General features: G+C 43.4%; 1 protein-coding gene and 1 long non-coding RNA gene across 3 annotated transcripts in view; one reads left to right on the top strand and one right to left on the bottom strand.

Annotated features, from left to right (window-relative positions):
• The window catches only part of HNF1A (HNF1 homeobox A), a 226,160-nt gene extending 207,963 nt beyond the window's left edge, over positions 1-18,197 (bottom strand). For both annotated transcript variants that reach the window (XR_011559964.1, XM_070762428.1), the window contains exons 1-4: positions 16,493-18,197; positions 4,327-4,526; positions 2,271-2,457; positions 1,476-1,705 (exon numbers count right to left, since the gene is read on the bottom strand). Coding sequence is in view for 1 of the 2 variants with exons in the window: in XM_070762428.1 (XP_070618529.1) it covers positions 1,476-1,705; positions 2,271-2,457; positions 4,327-4,526; positions 16,493-16,824 (949 nt within the window). In the remaining variant the exon portion in view is untranslated. The remainder of the gene's footprint in view (positions 1-1,475; positions 1,706-2,270; positions 2,458-4,326; positions 4,527-16,492) is intronic.
• On the top strand, positions 14,963-23,828 carry LOC139173026 (uncharacterized). Its single transcript, XR_011559967.1, has 3 exons — positions 14,963-15,154; positions 16,335-16,521; positions 21,928-23,828. It is a non-coding gene; the product is annotated as an uncharacterized lncRNA (long non-coding RNA).
• Positions 23,829-24,074: the final 246 nt, after the last annotated feature.

Genomic DNA, 24,074 nt, shown 5'->3' with positions numbered 1-24,074 from the left:
CTTGTCTGCTGTTTACACAGCCTGGTTCCCAACAGGCCACAGACCAGTAGCAAGCCATGGACTGGAGGTTTAGGGACTGCTGCTTTAGGAGACCTTAACCTCCCCTGCTCTCCCTCTTCAGAATTTGGTAGAACTTGAGACTACAAAGCAGATGCTCCAAGTTGGCAAGGGTCCTACATCTTCCTCTTTCTTTCTTTCTTTCTTTCTTTCTTTCTTTCTTTCTTTCTTTCTTTCTTTCTTTCTTTCTTTCTTTCTTATTAATTAATTAATTAATTAATTAATTTGACTTCTATGCCACCCAATCCCGAAGGACTCGGGGTGGCTTACAACAATAATAAAAATACAATATAAATAGATACAAAGGGATAAAAAAGCACTTAGAAACAGAACTTTACATGTGGGTATACAGGCAACGCTCAACTTACAGCCACCCATTTCGTTAGCATGGAAAGTTACAGCAGCATTGAAAAAAGCAGCTTGCTCAGATTTATAACCATCGCAGGGGTCACTTGGGTGATAAAAATTCAGACACTTATACACTGCTCCCAAAAATAAAGGGAATACTTAAGCAACAGAATATAACTCCAAGTAAATCAAACTTCTGTGAAATCAAACTGTCCACTTAGGAAGCAACACTGATTTTCAATCCATTTCACCTGCAGTCGTGCACATTCAACTTTGTACAGAACATTCAATGAGAATATTTCATTCATTCAGATCTAGGATGTGTTCTTTGAGGGTTCCCTTTATTTTTTTGAGCAGTATATTTATCAATGCTCGACTAGGGGACAATATAGGGGAATTATTTTAGGTCTCTTTTCCTGGTTTTGCTTAGATTTTGCTTTGCTGCTTTGTTGATTTCAATGGGGTTTTTGTACCTGGCCAACCGTGGCAAAAAGAAGATTGCAAAATCAGGTATGATTCATTTAACCTTGCTTAGCCATGGAAATGTTGGTACCAATTGTGGTTATAAGGCAAGAACTACACATACATTGATTTAGGTATACATCGACATATATACTGTATATACAGTATACCCAATTCTTAGTAACAGAATAACAGAGTGGGAAGGGACCTTAGAGGTCTTCTAGTCCAACCCCCTGCTTAGGCCAGCTATCCTATCCCACTTCAGATAAATGGTTGTCCAATCTCTTCTTAAAAGCTTTCAGTTTTGGAGCATCCACAACTTCTGGAGGCAAGCTGTTCCACTGATTAATTCTTCTAACTCTCAGGAAATTTCTCCTTAGTTCTAAGTTGCTCCTCTGCTTGATTAGTTTCCATTTATTGCTTCTTGTCCTGCCCCCTCAGGTATCTTGGTAAATAGGTTGATCCCCTCAGATATTGGAAGACTGCTATCATGTCAGTCCAGAGCTTCTTTTTATTAAACCGGACCAATTTCTGCAACCGTTCTTCATATATTCTTCATATGTGCCTGCCCATCACCCTCTGCCCTGCCACCCCTGCCTGGCACTCACCATGGACTTTGCTTGGGGACAGAGAAGTTGCCGATTGGAGAGAGGAGGACCCATGAGATGCCAAGGTGTTGGGCTGGGGGCCGTTGTAGCTGTCCATAGCAAGCTTGTGCCTGAAGGCTTCCTCTTTACGGCGGTTGGCAAACCAGTTGTAAACCCGCACCTCGGTCACCAGGTTGGAGCCCAGCCCCTGGGCCTGGGATGGAGAGACGCCACGCTGAAGGCATTCTGCCCTGCCAAGGAAGGGCATGGTTGGGTCAGGTCTGGAGCAATCAAAGGACCTTCCCAACTGGATAGGTTCCCAATATGGCACAACTCAATTCCTGGAAGTTCTCAGTCACCGACTGGGAATTTTGGGCGGAACGGTGCTGATTCTCAACCTTAGTCACTTAAAGATTGTGGTTGTGGAATCCTTAGAGTTGAAGTCCACGCATCTTCAAGTGGCCAAGGTTATGAAATAATGTTTAGGAAAATCTGAGTGACCTCCAGATGTAACTGAACAGATGTCTAAACCAATCCGTTTTTGCTTTGAAATTCTTTGTTGTTCTAACTATAAGAGAAAAAATAATCCATTTCTCAGGGTTCCCCCTTCTCATAGGGAGACCGAACTTTATCAGAATACTGTAATAAATTGCTTTCAAATGATCCTCTGACTTGGTTGCTTATTGGGAAAGGGAAACCGAGGCAGAACCAAGGGTTGGATTTGGCCACCAGCTCCCAAGAGGGATCCCAAGGCCTTCTCCTCCCAAAGGAGCCCAACCCGGGACGGGCGTGAGGCAGTGCCCGTCTCCCCAGTACCTGTTGCATTCCTCCACCAGAGCCTCCCTCTCTTCCTTGCTGGGGTTCTTCTGCCTCTCGTAGGCTTGGAAGAGGATCTGCTGTGACGCCGGGCCCCACTTGAACCGGTTCCTCCGGCCCTTCTTGACCGGGAGCTCCTCCCCCATCGGGTCCTCCAGCATGGGGGCCTGGCCGGCGTGGGTGAATTCTGGAGGGGCAAAAAGAGACTCTGGGAAGGGATCAACGGGGCAGGGCTGGAAAGGAAAGGATTGCTGAGCTCTGCAGAAGAGAGCAGAAGACGTTCCTTTGCACAGACGTTTTCTTGGGATCTTGGTGGCTTCTGTTTTCAGCTAGACCCCCCCCCAAACACATACACATCTGTTCCCTCCAAGACTAAAAGTTATTTATTACTCTTTATTTATTTTGTCAAGCACATATTAGATAGTATATATAAGTATAAACATGGTTTGAATGCATGAAATGAATACAAATAAAAGGGAACATTAGGACGGGGACGGTAGGCATGATGGTGCGCTTATTAATGGTTGGGAATAATTTGTTCATTATTATTTATTTATTAAGCACAAGTCAATAGAGAGTGTACAATATTAAATATTCATGATTAAAACTTCACAATTTCACCCCACCCCAATAATATATTGGGATTAATGGGAACTGATGGAGGCCTGGTTTAGATCCCACCCTTAACATTTGTTATCTTTTAGGGCCTGAAGGATGCTGGGCAACTTCACATGCATGACAGAGAGGACATAGATAATTACATGTAGGTGTATAATTAATTAAATCCAATTAAACCTAATTGTGGGGTTGCTGCCTATCCTCTTGGCCCCATCGTCATCTTTTTTCGGGATAGAGATTCCAGAGTGACATTTGCAGATTCCCCATACACCCCCAACAAAAAATGTTTCCAAGGATCAGGATTTCAGATCCAGAGGATGACATGTCACTGTATTTCCACAGAAAACATTTTCTGCTCGGCTTGCAACCCAGGAAGGGGAAATAATATGCTCCCCGTCCTTTGGCAGGGATGGTTAACATCGGGCCATTTCCTGCTGAGAACCATCAATGAGAAACTAAGACAAAAGAGCTGCCGAGCCTCAGAACTGGATCAGAGCCTCTCATAGATGGAAGATGTCATTTTCCCAGGCCCACCCACCCTTCTGCCTCATCCTCTGCCCACAGCAGCTCTCTGCCCCACAGAAGGAGGAAGACCTGCCCAGATCTCAGGTGGAGTCTGCCAAGGGCACCGTCTCCCACCTCTGCGCTGGGAAAGCTTGCTCAGAGGAGCTATTTATTTATTTATTTGTTGGATTTGTATGCCGCCCCTCTCTGAGGACTCAGGACGGCTCACAACATAGCAAACAATATACAATGTAGAAATCTAAAAATCCAATTAATTTTACTAGAAAAACTTTAAAGCTCTACTACCATTTAAAATCATTAATTCCCATTCACATCACAAAACATATTACATTTGTTGGCCAGGGGGCCAGGGTCTAATGGCCCCAAGCCTAGCAGCACAGATAGGTCTTTAAGCTTTTACGGAAGGCAAGGAGGGTGGGGGCAGTACAAATCTCAGGGGAGAGCTGATTCCAGAGGGTCGCCCCCCCCCCCCCCCACAGAGAAGGCTCTTCCTCTAGGTCCTGCCAAGCGACATTGTGTAGCTGACAGGACCTGGAGTAGGCCGACTGTGGGACCTGACCGGGCGCTGGGATTCATGCGACAGAAGGCAGTCCTGCAGGTATTCTGGCCCAATGCCATGTAAGGCTTTGTAGGTCATAAACAATACTTTGAATTGAGTCTGGAAACCAACTGGTAAAGAATGCAGACTGTAAAGTATTGGAGAAATATGTGCGTGTCTGGAAAAGCCCACGACTGCTCATTCAACTGCATTTTTTACAATTTGTAGTTTCCGAACAGCTTTTCAAAGATAGCCTCATGCAATGCCTCCATCCTGGGCGTCTTGGAGCAGAGATACCTCCAAGCATCTGAGCTGGCCCGTGGTCTACACGCAGGAGTTTGGGGAAGGGGGCACGCCGCCGGTTGCTGTACTTACGCTGGGCCACCTCTCGCTGCTTGCGAACGTACCAGGTGTACAGGGCGGCTCTCTTCTGGGTCTTCATGGGGGTGCCCTTGTTGAGATGCTGGGAGAGGTGGGACTGGTTCAAGCCCGTTGTGTCCACCACCTCCCGTTGAGGGATATTGTGCTGCTGGAGGTAGGACTTCACCATCTTTGCCACCCTCCAGGGATCCTCCCTGGAAGAGACGGAAAGCAGCTGATTCAGAGGGGGGGGGCCTTGCCCCTCCACCGAATCTTGAATAAGAAAATGCATATGGCCACCCAAACTCACTCTTAGTGACTACGAGCAGTTTACAAGGATAAACAATCCAGAAAGTATAATCTTTTAAGTTACTATCACTGCATATGATTGCCAAAATGAGGATTCATGAATTTGATATAATTTAAGTGAATTAGCAAGTTGATAATAAGCAATAAGGACTTAGTACTCCAGAAGACAGGTGCAAAATACAGAAGGATCTTGACAAACTTGAACAATGGGCGCTATCTAACAAAATGAAATTCAATGGTGAAAAAAGTAAGGTTCTACATCTAGGAAAGAAAAACAAAATACACAGGTACAGTATAGGTGGTACATTGCTCAACAGTAGTAACTGTGAGATGGATCTTGGAGTCCTAGTGGACAACCATTTAAATAGGAGCCAGCTGTGTGCAGCAGCTGTCAAAAAAGCCAACACAGTTCTAGGCTGCATCAACAGAGGGATGGAATCAAGATCAGGTGAAGGGTTAATGCCACTTTATAAGGCCACACTTGGAATACTGCATTCAGTTTTGGTCGCCACAATGCAAAAAGAATATTGAGACTCTAGAAAATGTGCAAAGAAGAGCAACAAAGAGGATTAGGGGACTGGAGGCTAAAACATAGGAAGAACGGTTACAGGAACTGGGGATGGCTAGTTTAATGAAGAGAAGGACCAGGGGAGACATGATAGCAGTGTTCCAATATCTCAGGGGTTGCCACAACAGGAGGGAGTCAACCTATTCTCCAAAGCACCTGAGGGTAGAAGAAGAAGCAATGGGTGGAAACTAAACAAGGAGAGAAGTAACTTAGAACTAAGGAGAAATTTCCTGACAGTCAGAACGGTTGATCAGTGGAACTGCTTGCCTCCAAAAGTTGTGAATGCTCCAACACTGGAAGTTTTAAAGATGATGGACAACCATCTGTGTGAAGTAGTGTAGGGTTTCCTTCCTAAGCAGGGGGTTGGACTAGAAGCCTTCCAAGGTCCCTTCCAACTTTGTTGTTATTATTATTATTATTATTATTATTATTATTATTATACATATTTTCTTTTTTTTCTTACTTTTCTTTTTAGATTTCAGTATTAGTACATATAATATTGTGAATCACTTATTGTATAGTAGATTCTTTTAAGGGAATTTATAATATAACCATTGGAAGTAAGCATAAATTGCACAGTCAGTGTGTTCATATATAAAGTTTTTATGATAAAGGATTTGAATAATTGTAAATGTGAGTAAACCAAGAACTAAGATATATCGATGTTCCTGATGCAAATTAAGATATAAAAGATCAGTATTGCTGTTAATATGAGATCACAAGGCAAGCTAAAAGTTACAGTTTAACTTATTATTGGGTATACAGAAATGGTTAAAAAAAATTAAAAAGGTGAGTTAAGATATTAAAGAAGGAGAAGAAGCAATGAGGCTTAAGAAAATTAAGAAGCACATGAAATAACAACTTAGCTGTATAACTTAGCTTTAGCAATTAATCTGGAACATAATTTAATTGGTTGGTGGTGGTCCCAGGAGATGAAACTAGGTAAGGAGGCAGCATGAGTCAAAATATATGTACCAATAATTAAGATCTACCGTAAATATATCAGATAAGAAATTTTGAAAAAAAGAGGAGGATCATGATGAAAATGATTTAGGGGAATATTTCAATACATTAGGTAATGGTTATACAGTGGTACCTCTACTTATGAACTTAATTCGTTCCATGATCAGGTTCTTAAGTGTGTGTGTGTGTGTGTGTGTGTGTGTGTATGTGTGTGTGTGTGTGTGTGTGTGTGTGTATGTGAAATGTTTTTTTAGCTGGAATTTTTAAAATTAAGGGAGACTAGGATGGTCCCATTTCGGCCTTGTTCTGGCCTCATCAGCTAGCCACACCCTTCCTTACTGGGATTCGATCTCGTGAACTCTACCTTGTAAGGATTTACCAGATCGAATCCCAGTAAGGAAGGGTGTGGCTAGCTGATGAGGCCAGAACAAGGCCGAAATGGGACCATCCTAGTCTCCCTTAATTTTAAAAATTCCAGCTAAAAAAACATTTGACACATACAGAATATAGTTGTCGGCTATAAATATATTAATGGCCTTGAAATGGTCCTGGGTTGGGCCTAGAGGCAAAAAGGAGCTGTGACGTTCCTTAAAATATACCAGGGTGATCCGACATAAATAAATATATATATATATATATATATATATATATATATATATATATATATATATATGTCACATGTTTTTTTTTGCTGAATTTGAAAATTAAGGGAGACTAGGATAGATCTATTTCGGCTTATTTTGGCCTCATCAGCTAGCCATACCCACTGGGACTTGAACCTGCAACCTTTGCCTTGTAAGGCAGAGAATTATCCTCTAGGCTACAGTATCCAATCCCTTCAGCTCTGCACCAGGGAAGGGTTACATATTTTTGTGTCGAATATATATATATATATATATATATATATATATATATATATATATATATATATATATATACACACTGTATATATATATATGTATATGTATATATATATATATATATGTATGTATGTATCAAATGTTTTTAGCTGATACATATATATATGTATCAAATGTTTTTAGCAATATGTGTGTGTGTGTGTGTGTGTGTGTGTGTGTAGATTGTTCTGAGTCCGGGTTTTGCCCCGTGTAATATTTTGAGTGTCTATGCGACGTTTCGGTGAAATCACATTCACCATCATCAGGCTGAAGTTATAAGCTTCGTGCTGCTGTAAATATAGATATATGTTTTCAGGGTGGCCTCGTATGCTAGATCTAAGCATCCTGCGGGCACAGTCCAGCCTGTGTGCCATGAGTTTGACACCCCTGATCTAACTTGATGTTATTTCTGGGGAAAACACCCTGGAATGAATGACTAAGAAGTTGGTTTGAGCCAGGAGTAAAGCAGGGAGGGGCAGGAATCCTTTCTAGGCTGTTTACTAGTCAACATATTTACAAATGACTTTTGAGGAAAGGTTAGAAAATATGCTTGTCGCATCTGCAAACAACAGAACAAAGAGGTGGAAAAATTGAAATATTTTGATCAGTATTTCTCAACCTCGGTCAGTGTAAAATGGGTGGACTTCAACTCCCAGAATTCCCCCAGCCAGCAAAGTTGAAATCCACCCATCTTAGAGTTGGTAAGGTTGAGAAACGCTGGTTTAGACGACAATATCAAGATGCAAGAGGATTTTGGATTTTGACAAAGGCGCTCATCTCCCCAGTAGCAATTAATAGGCCTCAAAAACAACCCATAGATGGTGTTGTGTTTATTCTGGCACAGAGGCCTACAACCGGTTTTTAAAAGAAGTAAAGAGAGAATGAGACTATTAGATGTACAAAGATGGTGTGGAAATTAAAACAGAGGCAAGAAACATGAACACGGCAGAAGTTGGGAAGTAGAGAAATTGACCTCTTTGATCAGGATAAGACAAGTAGAACTTTGGTAAAATACTGAATATCTCTGATGGACTTTTTGTTGGAAATGGGAAAAATAAGTTGACAAATTATAGATTTGCTGTTTAAAAAGGGAGGGAGCTACGTTGTAACTTTAAAGAGGGAAGAGATATAATCCATTTGTTTGTAAAGAATATTGGAAGTCTTTTTCCTTTCCTTTCCTTCACTGTTTTTTCTACTTACTCTTTCATCTTTTATATTTTTCTTTTTTAAGTTTTCACTATATAATTTCAAATTTATGGGAATATATCCATATGCATAGCCATATACTATACATATACATATGAGAAATAAAGAGATAAGTGAATTTAAGGTGGCCACTGTAGCTTATTTTATTATCTTGGAAAAATGTCCAATATTTAATTGCCCCATAATGCAGTTGAAGAAAATTGGAAATCAATTTGAGTGAAGGGAACACACAAAAAGGGCCCATCTGTCACCAGAATGATCTCAGTTACTTTGGAAGAACCCGAAATGTGGGGTTCTTGGGGGTAACCATTTCCTGGAGCAACCACTTCCTCTCCAATGCTTTGAAGGGAGGCCGAAAGGAGCGCTCAGACTATGCCCTGTCTGGGCTGCCTCGTGTGGGGCAGAGACAGGGAACCAAGGTGGTCCTTAGAAAAGTACAAAGAAGCCCAAACATTCAGAATGTCACCCTAATCCCCATCTCTCTGCTTGAGGGCTTCTGGGTGTGGGACAGCTGAGGAGGGGTCCCGGATCCCCTCCTGCCCTGGGCTTCGGTTCCTGACCCCCAGCCTTTAGCCCTCCTGCTTTTCCCTATGGGGCTCACCCCTGAGGTTCAAGTTCCTCCCTTGCCCGGTCCTGAGGTTATTCCTGAAGGGCTTCCTCACCTCCCTTTTGTTACCTGAACAATAAGTAACCCAGGTAGTTAGTTATCAACTCAAAGGGAACAAGAGCCTGGTTGATAATTTATAGCAGCATCTCAAATTTAAATGGAAAGTAAATATCAAGTTGTTAGCATTAAAAGAAAGCCCAATCCTCAGAAGAGGGAATTTGACTTTCGGGGTGGGGGGAAGGACTCCATGTTCCTCCCATCCACATCGTTCCTGCTGAACTCTCCTTCTCCCCTTTTTCATTCTCCTCGACGTGCCAGGTGTCCCCCTGTCCTGCCTCCCTCAGTGCTGAGCCAAGCCGAGGTCAACCGGGACCTTGGGTTCTTGGGAAACCTCCCCGAGACTCCTCGCAGAGGGCCAAGCGGGATGCCAGACTGCGTGCCAAGGATCCGACCATCCCTGCTGTCCTTTGACCCGGGACGGTTCTTCTCTCTCGCTTTTGTGGAATGCAGCAGACTTGGTGGGGGGACGGACAGGAAGAAAGGTAAGTGATGTGTTTTGTTCTTCTGGATGGATTTGGCCCTCCCTGGCTTAGGCTGGATTCTGCGCTGTCTGAGGCAACCCCGACTGGAGATGTTGCAATTTCCAGACATGGGCCCAAATGGCTGCAAAGAAAAAGTGAGGACGGGACCCACCTGGGCCCTAACGTCCATTTCACAGAAGGTGATTCTAGTTTGCTTAAATGGGTTTTCTTATTTGGGGGATAGAATTCCATATTATTTGACTGAAAGAGTAGTAGATGCTTGGAACAAACTTCCAGCAGACATGGTTGGTAAATCCACAGTCACTTAATTTTAAACATGCCTGGGATAAACATAGATCCACCCTAAGATAAAATACAGGAAATAGTATAAGGGCAGACTGGACCAGGAGGGCTTTTTCTGTCGTCAATCTTCTATGTTTCTGTGTTTCTATTTCCCATCCAATTTCGATTTCTTCTCTATTTAAAATAAATCTTGCTTGGAATTGTCTTTCAGGAAGTGGCATCCTCCACAATGAAGGGCTTGAGGCTCAACCCATGCTCTAGCCCCTGCCTATCAATTGAACATTTGTGGGCGGCTAAAGCAAGGCCCTTTTCAAACTCTGGGAACCCTCCCAGCCTCGGCTGTAGCCCTCCTCCCCATTTTAGGGATTTGGCAAGGGTCCCTCCCTCATGGGTGCTCCATGCCCCCAACACATCTATGTTCCTGAATTTGATGGCAATGGCAGGCAAGCTTGTCAGTTGAGGTTCTGGAGGAGGCCAGATGTTCTCCAGGACATCCACGGAGAGAACCAAACCAGGAGAAAGAGATGTGCCAGCACATCTGCACCCATAGACCTGGGTGTGTCAATCATCTTCTGGGTCATGGTTTCCTCTAGGGTGCTTTTCTAAGGCACAAGTGGACAACCCCACCCCCCGTGAAAGTGTTTTGATTCTCATCCAAGAATCTAGATGAGAATCAAAGAAGCCGCAAGAGAAGTCCAGCTTGGAAAGCACCTTTAGGATTCTCATCCAAGACAGGCTTTTTGTTGGCTCCTTCATCTCTCTCTCTCTCTCTCTCTCTCTCCCTCCCTCCCTCCCTCTTTATCTCTCTCTCTGGAAGGGTCTGGAAGAGTTTCTGTTTGGCTGTGCAAAGGCCACCTCACCTTCTGCGCCTTTGCTGTTACCAGTATTTTTCCTAAGGCCAAAGTCCAAAGTGCCTCCACAAGCTGGACAAATTAACAGAGGTCCATGTTTACTCTCTCCTCCCTTACAAGATAAAGAGCACAATGTGTTCCTAGGAGAACAGTAAAAAGGCCTGGGTGTATTCCAGAAATCGCCCTGGAACAAGGCAAGGCAGGTCTGGCTTCACACCAGAGGCAAAAGGGTGGGCTGACTTTTGGGGTGCAGCTTTTGTTGGCTGCAATGGTGTCTTTTCTGTTGGGTTGGGATGCTCCTCTTCCATCCCTCTCCATGCCAATCATTTCAAGGTGTTTTCCCCTCTCCACAAAGTGGCTGCAACCACCTTGCTAGCCAAGGAAAGTGAACAGACCTGGTTACTGGGTAGAACTCTCACTTTCCTGTAAGAAGTCATTGACAGGCGTGAAAGGGACGGTAGGACATAATAACTGAGATTGATGTAAGATCCATCCTTTCCCATTGTGTGTTTCTACCTATGTGCTATATAATTGAAAACTTTTAAGAATGTATACCAAAAATGGGCAATGATCTGTAAATAGATATATTTCTTTATGTAACAGAAACAAAAATAAAACATTTAAAAAAAGAGAGAAAGGGACAGTAGGAGGTGTTTACGAAGCCACACTGAGATGGTCTGGCAAGAGAAGAGGAGCAAGGGAAATGTTCTCCTTTCAGTTCCTTTACACAGAAACTTCCTTTGCTGAGAACAGGCACCAAGAAAGAGTAGGATTACTAGAGTCGGCTGCACCCACAGATCAGTGCAATCAGCTGCTCTGAAATAACGGGGTCCAACCATGGCAATTTAAACACTTGTGGACTTTCAACTTTCCAGCCTGCTGGCTGGAGAATTCTGGGAACTGAAATCCACAAATCTTCTAGTTGCCAAGGTAAGACACTCCTGCACTAAAGAGTTTTGGAAAAGGGGTCTTAAATACACATTAAAAAGTCTCCCCCTCTTTATTAGCTCATCTGAGCCCATAGACTAGATTTGCATTAGACCCCTGGCATTCCACACTTTCAATCACTTAATAAGAGAGTGGAAAAGGTCAGTTTCAGCCCTGCAAGACTGATTTTATTTTATTGCATGATTTTCTAGACATCCAAATGAGTATGAGGGTTGACTCCAGAGGTTCTGTTCTTAACCAAGAACCTGAGAACCACCGATGTGTTGCCAAGAAATAGAACGGCGTTGTGCAAAATGAGGATGTCAAGTCTATTAATGCTTTGGGTGTTGCCCCTTCCTGTTGTTGCTGCTGTTATTTCTAGGAGGGATGGATGCAAAATGGTGACATGGGGTCAAAATGGCTGAATTTGGCAGAATACAAGGATATCCATGGGGTGTAGTCAAAGAAGTGAAGATGAGGGCCAGGATAGCATGATGGAAACTTTTTATGCTGTTGCCTATAAAAAACAGCAGAGCTTCACTGACTCCATTGTGGTTGCCATCTTGACTTTTCTGACTGTACCCTCTGGACCCTACAGATAGAATGGAATAGAATAACAGAGTTGGAAGGGACCTTGGAGGTCTTCTAGTCCAACCCCCTGCTCAGGCAGGAAACACTATACCATTTCTGATAAATGGTTGTCCAATCTCTTCTTAAAAACATCCAGTATTGGAGCATTCACAACTTCTGGAGGCAAGTCATTCCACTGATTAATCAAGTAGTTAATCAATTGAGATCCTTGTTATGAATGTTAGAGCGGGTTCACATTGTGGGTTCCTTTGATCTTGCCCTGGAAGGGTTTGCAAAAGCGAATACTGATGGGAGATGGGATAGCAGTCTTTGAATTTGTGTTATTTTCTGTTGCCCAGAGGTCTGAAACTTGATTCATAAACAGATAAAACGTGAAAAGCTATTTCCTAATAGTGGTCTACTCTCTTGGTGGAGCACTGAAGAAGTCTTCTCTTCACTGGAGGTTTTCAATCCCAGCGAGGGGTTGGACTAAATCAGGGGCTTCAATCTTGGCAACTTTTAAAACTTGGGTATTTAAACTCCTAGAATTCTGTATTATGCCTGGGGAATTCTGGGAATTGAAGTTCACCGAGTCTTAAAAGTTGCCAAGCTTGGAGACTCCTGGACTAAATGACCACTAATATCCCATAAAGCTCCAAGATCCTTTGAAAAAAAATTGTTCGGTTGATGCTGAAATTTAGCATCCTGGTCTTAAGGGCCCTGGGAGCTGAAGAACTTAGCTGAAGGGCTCACATGGCCCTCAAGTCACTGTCTATCCCTCATTTAATATGAGGCTCAATCCTGGTAATCCTGGATATAGCAAACTATGTTACATGTGAATTCAGTTAGAGTTTCATGTTCCTTCCAAATCCTCTACCTGAGACTAAAACACAGGCGATAAATCGTGATTTGGACTGTGGGAAAACTAGATATCCCGGAGAGGAGAATATGTGAGGGAAAAGGTGGTTTTGTGGTTTGTAACTAAGTGATCAGATAGTTTATGATAGGGAAATGTTCTGCCTAGGGGACAAAAGAGAAGAACCACAAACTGGGAGGGAGTTTCCCAGAAGGACGGAAGGCATCCATGCTCCCTTGAAGAGATTGTAGGAAAAGACAATCTGGTAGCCCCCAATAACACCTTTTAAGGCTCAATGGTTTTACAGGGAGTCATATTGTGCTCCCTAACAAAAGAGGTTACTCCAAAATAATGGTCCTCAACCATGGCAGAGCTGGCTGGGGAATTCTGTGAATTAAAACCCACACATTAAGAGAAACATTGATTTCAAAGGTGTTTCCAGGCACTTTCTGACCTATATTCTCGGTGGCCTGTCCAGAACTTCTGAAGTGTCATAATTCTGGAGCTTCTTCTGAATGTTCTCTAAGAAAACAACAGAAGGAAGGAGACGGGAGGTTGCTCTGGCCTAGGGATGGACCCCACATTTGAAGGGAGGTCCCTGAGGTCAGCTGCTGCCCCAAGTTATCATGGATCTGACAATGACGGGGGAACCTGATGAAGTCAGTCACTATGGTTGGCCTCATAAATCCACAAAGCCACCTGGTATGGCTTTAGGATAACTCAGCTAAATCCTAGATGAGCTAATTCCGTAAATTTATGTCAGATATTTTGAATTCTGAAATAGTGGCAGATCAGAGGGCCAATATTGTTGTCTTTGGGCCATACTCCTGCAAAACTGGCCAGAATACTCTCCTTGAGCACAGGCACCTAGTTCAGGTGAACCTCCAGCCTATCTATCTATCTATCTATCTATCCTATCTAATCTATCTAATCTATCTATCTATCTATCTATCTATCTATCTATCTATCTATCTATCTATCTATCTATCTTTCTATCTATCTATCTAATCTATCTATCTATCTATCTATCTATCTATCTATCTATCTATCTATCTATCTATCTATCTATTTATCTATCTAATTTTATTTATCATCTAGAGATCTAGCCAGATAGCTATCATCTATAATCTACCTACCTACCTCTAATTTATCATCTTTCTTTTTTCCTTTTCTTTTTTCTATTTCTATTCCTTTCTTCCTTCCTTTCTCTCTCTCTTTTTCGATCATCATAATCTATCTTGTCTGTCTGTCATCTCTCTCTCTTTCTCTCTCTCCTCTATCTATTTAGTGAATGACACAGAGTACTCGGATAACAATAGTAAAAATATATAAAAGAAACACAAAATACTATGGTACATGTATGAAGGAAATGTGTACATAAGTACTTAAGTTCCTTCAACTTGCAACCACAATGGAACCCAAAATTTTTGTTGCTAAGTGAGACAGTTGTTGAGTGAATTTTGCCCTATTTTACAACCATTCTTGCCACAGCTGTTAAGTGAATCACTGCAGTTGTTCAGTTAACACCGTGGTTAACTGAACCTGACTTTGCTTGTCAGAAAGTCGCAAAAGGTGATCACATGACCCCTGTAACTGTCAGTTGCCAAGCATCCAAATTTTGATCACATGACTATTGGGGTGCTGCAATGGTCATAAGTGTGAAAAATGATCAAACTGTCACTTCAGGTCACTAAACAAATGGTTGTAAACCAAGGACTACCTGTAATCTATTTTGTAAAGTACGAGGGATTCATAAGTTAATTATAGGTAATAATTCAAAACACGTTGGCTCATGAGAATGGAATAAGTATTCTGTATATTAACCTCTCGCCTAGTGCTGACCTGGGCAGAGACCCCCGCTCCCTCCCTCTCCCCTCCTGCCCTGATGGTTTCCCAGGACCCCTTGCAGGACAGGACAGGTGTTCTCTGGCTTCTGCGCTTTTCTCCAAGAAGAGACACCTGATAAATCATCAGAAGTTAATGATCAAAAGGCTTATCTGAACCTTTTCGTTTATAAATGTATAAGACAAAAGAGAAATAATAAAGCCACTGGATAATTAGTAACCAGTCCAGTCCTGAAACGTTGGAAACCAAGCTGACCCTAGGTCTCCACGCAGAGTCAGGGCGACTTGGGGGATGAGAAGAAGGGGTAGCTAGCTTGGAAGCTGAACCCCAGAAGGGGAATTAGCCAAGGGAGAGTGGGGAAGGTCTCCCTAGCTGCACAGAGGAAGAAGCCCAGAAGCTTGTCTGCTTTGCCCCACAGGTAAGGATCTCATCTAGGGCAGGCTTGTCCTTTTCCTAGTGAGGGAAACGTCCTCCAATCTCTCGGGCAGAAGAGCTTCTCAACCCTTGAAATCTCTCTATTTCCCTTCCTTCTGAAGGAGAGGCGTCTGCATTGGCCCTGGTCACCTCAATGTGGGAAGAGATGGCTGCTCCCAACAGATTTGGAGGGGCTTCACGTTTTCCAGGGGAGCCTTTCATTAAATGCCTAGTGCGGGATCCCTCTTCACATTTTATTTGGGCAGATCTATGACCCACTCTTTAAGAAAAATGTAGAAAAGGCAATGTAAAAACAACTTTATTTCAAAATGCACAAGTTCCGTAAACCTTTTGTATGATGAGTCTACTTTTTGCATGTGTTTGTTTATGCTTTATGTTTCAAAAAACCCAATAAAAAAATAATTAAAAAAGATAATAATAAAAAAGACAGAATCAGAAAACAGCTCCTGCATTAAGATACAGGAGAATGAAAGAAACATATGGTGGAGAAGAGGATTGAAGGGGGGGTTTCTTCCATCCTGTTCAGAAACTGCCAGGAGTCATGATGTGTGTGTGTGTGTGTGTGTGTGTGTGTGTGTGTGTGTGTGTAGGGGGAAAGCAGTCAGGTCAGGCAACATAATGTGTTTCCCCAAAACGCATTGCCCAAGAATAGAGGGGCCTCGTATGAAGGCTTGAATTAATCCTGTAGAATTATTCCCCCTCCAAGAATTCAACCACCCATTTTTAAGGTGGCTAGGTGCGGTCTAACACCCTCTGTAAGTTGTGTGTTTGTGCAACTTGCTTCATTGTATGTCGTGAGTTACAATCAATCCAGGCGAAAGGGACTTCTGCCATCAACCCAGTTCTTCACAGCTCCCCACCTTCATCAACAGCTTGTTCCCCGTTTGGTTCTATGGGGTTCCTGCATGCCGTTTCCTCCTAGCAGGATTTGAAACTGCCCCACCACCACCACAAAAAGCAGGATGTGGAAGATTGTTTTCTGCTTTGACTGAGAAAGGATCCCCCCCCCCAATCAGATGTGCTTGAAATGTCCCTTGTCCCTCTACCCTCTTTCAGGATTCATGGTAGAAGTTGGATCTCATTGTTTGCCTTGGGATAAACCTCTGACGTTTAAGTTAGTTGGGATCCCTAAACTACTCCTGTGGTCATCTTTCTCTCACCAGGCCCCTCTCCGTGCACATTGGACTGCACCTTCCATCATCCCCAGCCAATGCCTCCTTCAGAGGGATCCTATGGGGGAAAGGGGTCCCAAAATGAAGGAGGAAGAAGACAGGAGCCACGGACGAAGGAAGAGGGGGAAGAAGACTAGAAGTGTGCTTACTGTAATAATCTCTCCACCACAGCTTTCTGGTGAGCAGCTTCTTCGGGGCTGAGGTTTTCCAGTTCCTTCATGATCGGAGGAGTGAAGTCTTCCCCATCATCCGAGGTCTCCTCTTCCGACATCCTGGACTCCCCCATTCCATTGGGGAGATGCGAGATCATCTCGCCACAAGGCTCCCCCTTCTCCACCTGGAGGGCTCCACCGAGCGGCTGGCTCTCCCTGTGGTGCAGCTCAGACTCCGCCAGAGCCTTGATCAGGGTCTCCTTGCTGAGCCCTGATTCAAGCAGGGCTCCCAGCAGCTCCACCTGAAGATGAGTCAGTTTGGAGACCATGGTCCTGACTGTCCTCCTCACCCGGAACCTGCGCGTTCAATGCCTTTTGCCACCGAGATCCCTTTTGGGGCTACATCATGCTTCCCAAGTCAGCCATCCAGGCGTCAGCAGAGTAGAAATGGCCGCGGGATCTTCTTTTGCCCCCCCCACCCCCAATTTCCCTAAGACCAAAAAAGAGAGAGAGACAGAGAGAGAAAAAAAGCTGCCTTAGGCCCCCCACCACTGTCCTGAGCCAGTCCTGATAAAGGGACCCTCGCCTCTCTGTTTACATTGGAGCAATGCAAATTCTCCAAGGTTCATATTTATCTGTGTGCTTAGGCAAGTAGCTGAACTTTGGACTTCGGCATTGCGACAGCAGTTCACAAAGTGCGTTAGGAGGCAGGGAGGGCGGGAGAGCAAAAAATGAGGGAGAGGAAGAGAGAGGAGGAAGGCTTACGGAGAGAAGAGCCCAGGGACGCCCAAGGACCCCACGCCAAGATCCTCTTTCATTTGTGGGGAAAGGAGCTTCCAATCAAGGCGAGAGAATGGGGGACCTCATCTAACAAGCTCTGTGGAAGATGGTTGTCCCAGACAGATGGGCCCTCCAGAGCTCCTCTAGATTGATGGAGAGTCCTCTCCAGGACGGGTGGCCCTCTTGCAGGACAAACGTAGAGAGGAAGCACAACAGGGAGTATGTCCCCTTCTCTGCTGCCTGCCTGGCGTGACTTTCTTGGTTGCCTTGTGTCATGGGACCTTCTCCCTTGAGCTGAAGGCTGCTTTGCCGACCTCGCTGGTCTGTTGCCTTTTTTGGCAAATAAACTTCATCCCTGTTTCCTCTTGTAGGGAAGGGAAAGAAACAGGTTTAACTCCAAACGTAAGGGATGAAGGTGAAAGGCATGCAGCCAATAGAACCGTGGGTTGTGCTTCATCCCAGTTCTGTTATGGGGCATAGAAAAATCATGTTCTCTCCATTCCAGGTCTGAGCTACTTCCCCCCCCCTCACAAAATGTGGCAGATGGATTTGCACAATTGTGCTTTTACTGTCCGCACAAGCAATCTAGAGATATAACAACAACAGCAACAAACATATCACATAGTCCTAAGGCACCTTGAAAGCTAGTATGAAGATGTGTTTGAGTTGTTTTAGTTCAAAATATTGGTTTTACTGGTTGATCATTAACTTGTGAACTAATATTATTGCCTGCAATTTCACAATAATTGTGTTTTTCTTTTGATCTAGTTTCTCTTACTAAGCATCTATACAATGGCTCAGCATGAATGTTACGATTACGATTGTTAACTAATTAATTGTGAAACAATCAGTTGCTAGAGGCGTTTCGCTTTAATCTGCAGTGGCTAAAGGGATATTTTACTGATAAGCCTCCTCCACTCACTAAAAAGAGGGGGGGAAAAACCAATAAATAAGAGTCATTTTATTTGCAAGGTAGGTCCTTGACTTATGTCCGTAAAAGAGCCGGACCAGGATAAGAGTTGGAAGGGACCTTTGAGGTCTTCTAGTCCAATCCCCTGCTCAAGTAGGAGACTATACCTGTGATGGCAAACTACCCCTGCATTAAGATACAGGAGAATGAAAGAAACGTAAGAAGGGGAAGAGGCATTGGGTTGGGGGGGGTCTTCCATCCTGTACAGAAACTGCCAGGAGTCATAATTGGGGGGGGGGGGCAGTCACAGTGCTAATGTCAGGCAGCGAAATGTGTGGCATGTGGAGCCATATCAGTGGGCACGCAAATTCAGGTCCGGCAGGCATGCGCAGGCTGTCCAGCTGATTTTTTATTTTTGGCCCTTCTGGGGCCCCTGGGAGTTGGGAAGTTTCCAGCCTCTGGAGAAATTCCATTTTTGTTCTTGCCAAGTTCCAGAGCCTTTCTAGGATCCTGGGGACGGCGGAAACAGCCTCCCCCACCCTTGGGGTCCTCCGGAGGCCAGAAATGGCCCACTCCCCAACTTGAAATGGGCCATTTCTGGCCTCCGGAGGACCTCCCAGGGGGGATGGGGAAGGCCGTTGTCGCCCTTCCCAGGCTCCTAGAAAGGCTCTGAAGCCTGGGGAAAGCGAAAAAGAGGTGTGCCATCATGTGCCAGGAGTGGTGGGAGGGGTCACAGGTGCATGCATGTTGGGGGGGGCACATGCAGTGATGGGCTCCTACGGTCAAGAACACAGTTCCGGTAGCAAAATTTGGAGCTCCACCTCAGAGCACCCAATTTGCACTGAAAGATGTTGAAACAAAATGCATAAGCCACACCCACAGTGTGGTAGTAAAAATTTTGGTAGCCCATCACTAGGCACATGGAATTATGGGTGTGGGCATGCATGCACGTGACCCCCCACCCCCTGCGCTCCCCTGCTTTTGGCATGTAAAACAAAAAAGGTTCCCCATCCCTGCTCTATTCCATTTCAGAGAAGTGGCTGTCCAGTCTCTTCTGGAGTGATTGATGGGAGCAACCACCACTTCTGAGGGCCAATCATTCCACTGATTGATCCTTCTCAGTATTGGGAAATTGCTATACTTTGTCCTAGGGTGCTTCTCTCCTTAGTTGCTTCTCACCTTGCCTTCTGGTGCTTTTGGAAATAAGTTGACCCTGCCTTCTTTGTGGCAGCCTTCTAATATTGCAACACTGCTCTCATGTCACCCCTAGTCCTTGTAACTCATAATGGTAATAAAGCAGGCACTATAGGACTGGATCCATTTTTACAATCTTTTTTGCAGTGGTAATAAAGGGAATCCATTGGTCGTAAAACAAACCCATTGTTCCTCATACACCTTTTTGCTGAAACCAGAAATAAATGTGTGTTTTCAGCAAAAACGTTGTAAAATGTGGTCATGTGACCATGTGACACTCCAAACTCTTTTTATAGTTTTATGTATGGAATGCATGTGTTGCATGGTTTTTAAATGAGGGGTTTTTAGTTGTTTTTTAATATTAGATTTGTTTACATTGTCACGCTGTTTTATTATTGTTGTGAGCCGCCCCGAGTCTTTGGAGAGGGGCGGTATACAAATATAATAAATAATAATAATAATAATAATAATAATAATTATTATTATTATTATTATTATTATTATTATTATTATTAAACTCTTATAAATGCAGGCTTGTGGCCAAGCTCCAGATATGCAGTCACATCCACCCATGCTAACCATAATGGTCACCAGGAAGCTTATATCGGGCAGGGAGTCAATTTTGGGTGGAAAGCATAGCAAAGGCTGCCTCCTGATTGGTGCAGGGGGGAGGAGAGTGGCCTAGAGGCCTATAAAAAGGGTCTGCTGGCCATGAGTAGTGTCCCACTCGAGAGCTGATTCTTGGGGTTTGCTGGAGAGATGTTTTAAGAGAGAATTCAACAGTAGGTTAGGCCAGGAATGTCCATCCTTGGCAACGTTACGATTCGTAGACTTTAGCTCCTAGAATTCCCCTGCCAGCAAAGCTAAGGTTGGACATCTCTGATGTAGGCAGTGACTTTTAGACATGGATATTTTTGAGTTTGAAAAGCTCCTGATGGAAACAACCAACAAGAACTGTATTCAGGAGCCACCTGCTGTTTCCCTGTTGCAGAAAACCACAAGTAACTAGATTTTGTGTACCACAGTATGCAATGCGTGGTCCTTTCTTCATAAAGTGAAAAGACGATAATCCTAAAATCTACCAATGTAAGAGTCAAAAAGGGAGGGATAGGACCGGACCCAAAAAGTGACGCTGGGAGAAGGTGGCTGCCTGTGTATCTCTGGTCTTTGGCAACTCGCTTTTGTATCTCCGGTCTTTGGCAAACCCCCCCCCCCCATGCCACCTTCCTCTCCTTTGTCTGAGATTTTCCTCCAGTCAGCAGGGCAGAGTTGCCAATAAAGCTGCAATCTTGACACAGGTGTGGGAGGAGAATGGAGAGGCGCTTGTTCTTTAGGCTCTGCAGATACAGGCAGGCAGACAAAACAGCTGAAGAAAAACAGGCCTTTGTCTCTCAAAGAGAATGGATGGTGCAGAAGAGAGAGAATTATAGTGGTGTATAGAGACAGAGCAAAGCACGAGGCCCAGGGTCTTCACATGCAGAGAAGAAAAAGTAGAATAAATCCTGAAGAGAGAAGCATTTAGGCAGAAGGCAGAATGAGAGTTTTTCCTGGATGTCCAGTTGGCACCCCCAGTTTGATGACTATCCAGCTTCCAAGGAATGCTCCTGACTCTACTTCCAAATTGCTCTTTATTGGAAAAGGTATAAGATCTCCCGCTTGAGCAGGGCATTGGACTAGAAGATTTCCAAGATCCCTTCCAACTTTTATTCCTTTATTCTGTAATATCTGTTATCACTCTTAGTTGGAGTCTGCCTTTGGAGTCATAGAATCATCGGCTGCAGAAGGAGTCCCCAAAGAGGCCAAATTGCCACTAGGAAATAACTGAGCATTTTTTTTTGGGGGGGGGGGGTCATAGCACATAGAATCATAGGCCTGTAAGGGATCTCAGAGGTCTTCTAGTACAACTCCCTGCTCATGACAGGTGAATTTATAACATCCTTGTCAAATGGTTGTCCAGTCTCTTCTTGAAAATCTCCAGTGTTGGAGCACTCACAACTTCTAGAGACAAGTCGTTCCACTAAGGAATTGTTCTAACTGTCAAGAAATCTTTCCTTAGTTCTAGACTGGATCTCTCTTAAGTTTCATCTGTTACTCTCATCTTGCCTTCAGGGTCTTTGGGATTATTGGGGGGGGGGGGTTGTTGTTGACCCCATCTTTGTTGCAGCCTCTCAAATATTGGAACATTTCTATGATACTGTGATAGCCACTCAAGTTCTGGAAGAACCTATCATGTCCCCCAGCCCCCCTCTTTGTTAGAGTAGACAATCCCTAGTTCTGACAACTGTTCATCCTAGGTTTTATCTTCTAGTTCCCTACTTATGCTCTTTTCTGCATTGTTTTTAGGGTCTCAGCAACTTTTCTATGTGATGGTGACCCAAACTAGATAGTTCTCCAAGTGTGGCTTCACCAGTGCAGTGTAAAGCAGTACTAACACTTAACATGATCTTAAAACTTAAATCCCCCTGGTGATGCAACCTAGGACTGCCTTAACTGTGAGACCTGATTAATGGTATCCGTATTGATTACTGTTTTTTTCTTCTCTTTTTAGATTTGCTGAGTAGCTTGATGGGCAAAGAGGATACAAACAGGAGTGTCTGTTCACTGGAAAGAAAATCTGAAATGGGGTCAGGGGCTGTGCCCCAACAAAGCAATGCACCCTTTCTAAGCCTCTGCTGATGCCATCAAAGGAATTGAAAGGTTCCTTTGGCTCCTGAAAATTCCACAAGTTCAACGGGGCATATTTTCGTTCTGCTGAAGTTTTAGACATATAAAACTTAAAGAAAATAATATTAAAGAGTTGCCTCTAAATTTGAAACATCTCCAAAACAGATGATTAAGTCATTTATATTTTCTCCTTAAGGTCTAGAACAGTGGTTCTCAACCTTTCTAATGCCGTGACCCCTTAATACAGTTCCTCATGTTGTAGCGCAAATTCTTCCATCAGAGCTTTAAGTTGATTGGCAAGAAGGTCAGAGGGACATCCCCACTGCAAACACCTTATTGGTCAGATTGTAAAAATAGGTTCCTAGGTTCCAAGGCTCCAGAATAGAAGCTTTAGTTCCTAATATCATGGGAAATTTGTCTTTTCCCATGGTCTTAGGTGACCCCTGTGAAATGGTCATTCGACCCCCAAGGGGTCCCAACCCACAGGTTGAGAACCACTGGTCTAGAAAATAACATGCTGCAGTATCATCATCAGACAATGGATTCTAATTCAAATGTCAAATTATGTTTTGCAAGAGTGTTGACTACTGTGTTTCCATGAAAATAAGACCCTGTCTTATATTTTTGAATTCTGAAATAAGCACTTGGCCTTATTGCCATGCACTCCAAAGCCCATTAGGCTTATCAGAGGATGTCGTATTTGGGCGAAACAGGGTATTAGTATTTTAATGTAGTTTAAATATTGATTTTTCATTTAAACTAGAGAGGCTGTTGTATTGTACTGTTAACTTTATATGAAAAAAGGAGGTCACTTTTACGTTTGACTTTTGTTGTTTCTTTTTAATCTGTTCTGTTATTCCTATTCTCTCTATCGTAGTTTCAATTCAATTCAATTCAGTTCAATTCTATTAATTTATTTATTATATTTCTATGCCACCCAACTCCTGAAGGACTCTGGACGGCTTACAACAGACTATAAAATACATTTAAAAACATAATAAAAGATTAAGATGAAAACAGTTTTAAAAAATCACATTTATGCATATCATTCAAGGCTGGACCTCATGAAATTACCAGATCAACGGCTCCAAGCCTGCTGGAAAAGTCAGGTCTTCAATGCTTGCAAGAAGGTCAATACAGTGGGGGCAGTCTGGATCTCAGGGGGTAGTTGGTTCCAGAGAGCTGGGGCAGCCACAGAGAAGGCCCTTCCTCACGTGCTTGCCAGCTATGTTGGCAGGAGAATTTTGGGGGTTGAAGTCCACAAGTCTTAAAGTAGCCAAGTTTGAAGATCCCTGGCCTATATCAATGATTCCCAATCTTTGCAACTTTAAGATGTGCGGACTTCAACTCCCAGAGTTCATATCACTATTTTATTTATTTATTTGTTTGTAAAACATGTACAAGATAGCATATACTGTATATAAACATAAACTAAGTAAATACAGATAAATGAGGTCAACAGGATAGTAGGACAGGAATGGTAGGCACACCGGTGCGCTTATGCATGCCTCTTACAGACCTCTTAGGAATGCGGTGAGGTAGATTGATCTGGTGTAATCATTATTAATCTGGTGGAAAACCAAACTTTCCCTTTTCTCTGATTTAGGCACTTCACTTTTAATCTTTGTTATAGGTTAGATTTGGAAATGTTATATGTCTGTATTGGACTGAACAAGTGATTTCTTATTTATTTTATTTATTCTTTCCAGCTAACATGACCTAATTGCTTCTGTTACGATCTATAAGCGACATTGGGGAAAATAAAACCAAGCATTTGTCTATTTATTTTAGAATTTTCTGCTTTGTAAAAAAAAAAAGTATTTTTTTCTTAATGCGGGTGGCCAGTAGGCTGCACAAAAGTTGGGATCTGAAAGAGTAATTGATGCTTGGAACAAACCTCCAGCAGTTGTGCTTGGTAAATCCACAGTAAGTGAATTTAAACATGCCTGGGATAAACATATATCCATCCCAAGGTAAAATACAGGAAATAGTATAAGGGTAGACTAGATGGACCAGGAGGTCTTTTTCTGC

This window comes from Erythrolamprus reginae, chromosome 10 (genome assembly GCF_031021105.1).
Source record: "Erythrolamprus reginae isolate rEryReg1 chromosome 10, rEryReg1.hap1, whole genome shotgun sequence".
Lineage (NCBI taxonomy): Eukaryota > Metazoa > Chordata > Lepidosauria > Squamata > Dipsadidae > Erythrolamprus > Erythrolamprus reginae.
This window is presented reverse-complemented; position numbering and strand designations above follow the sequence as displayed.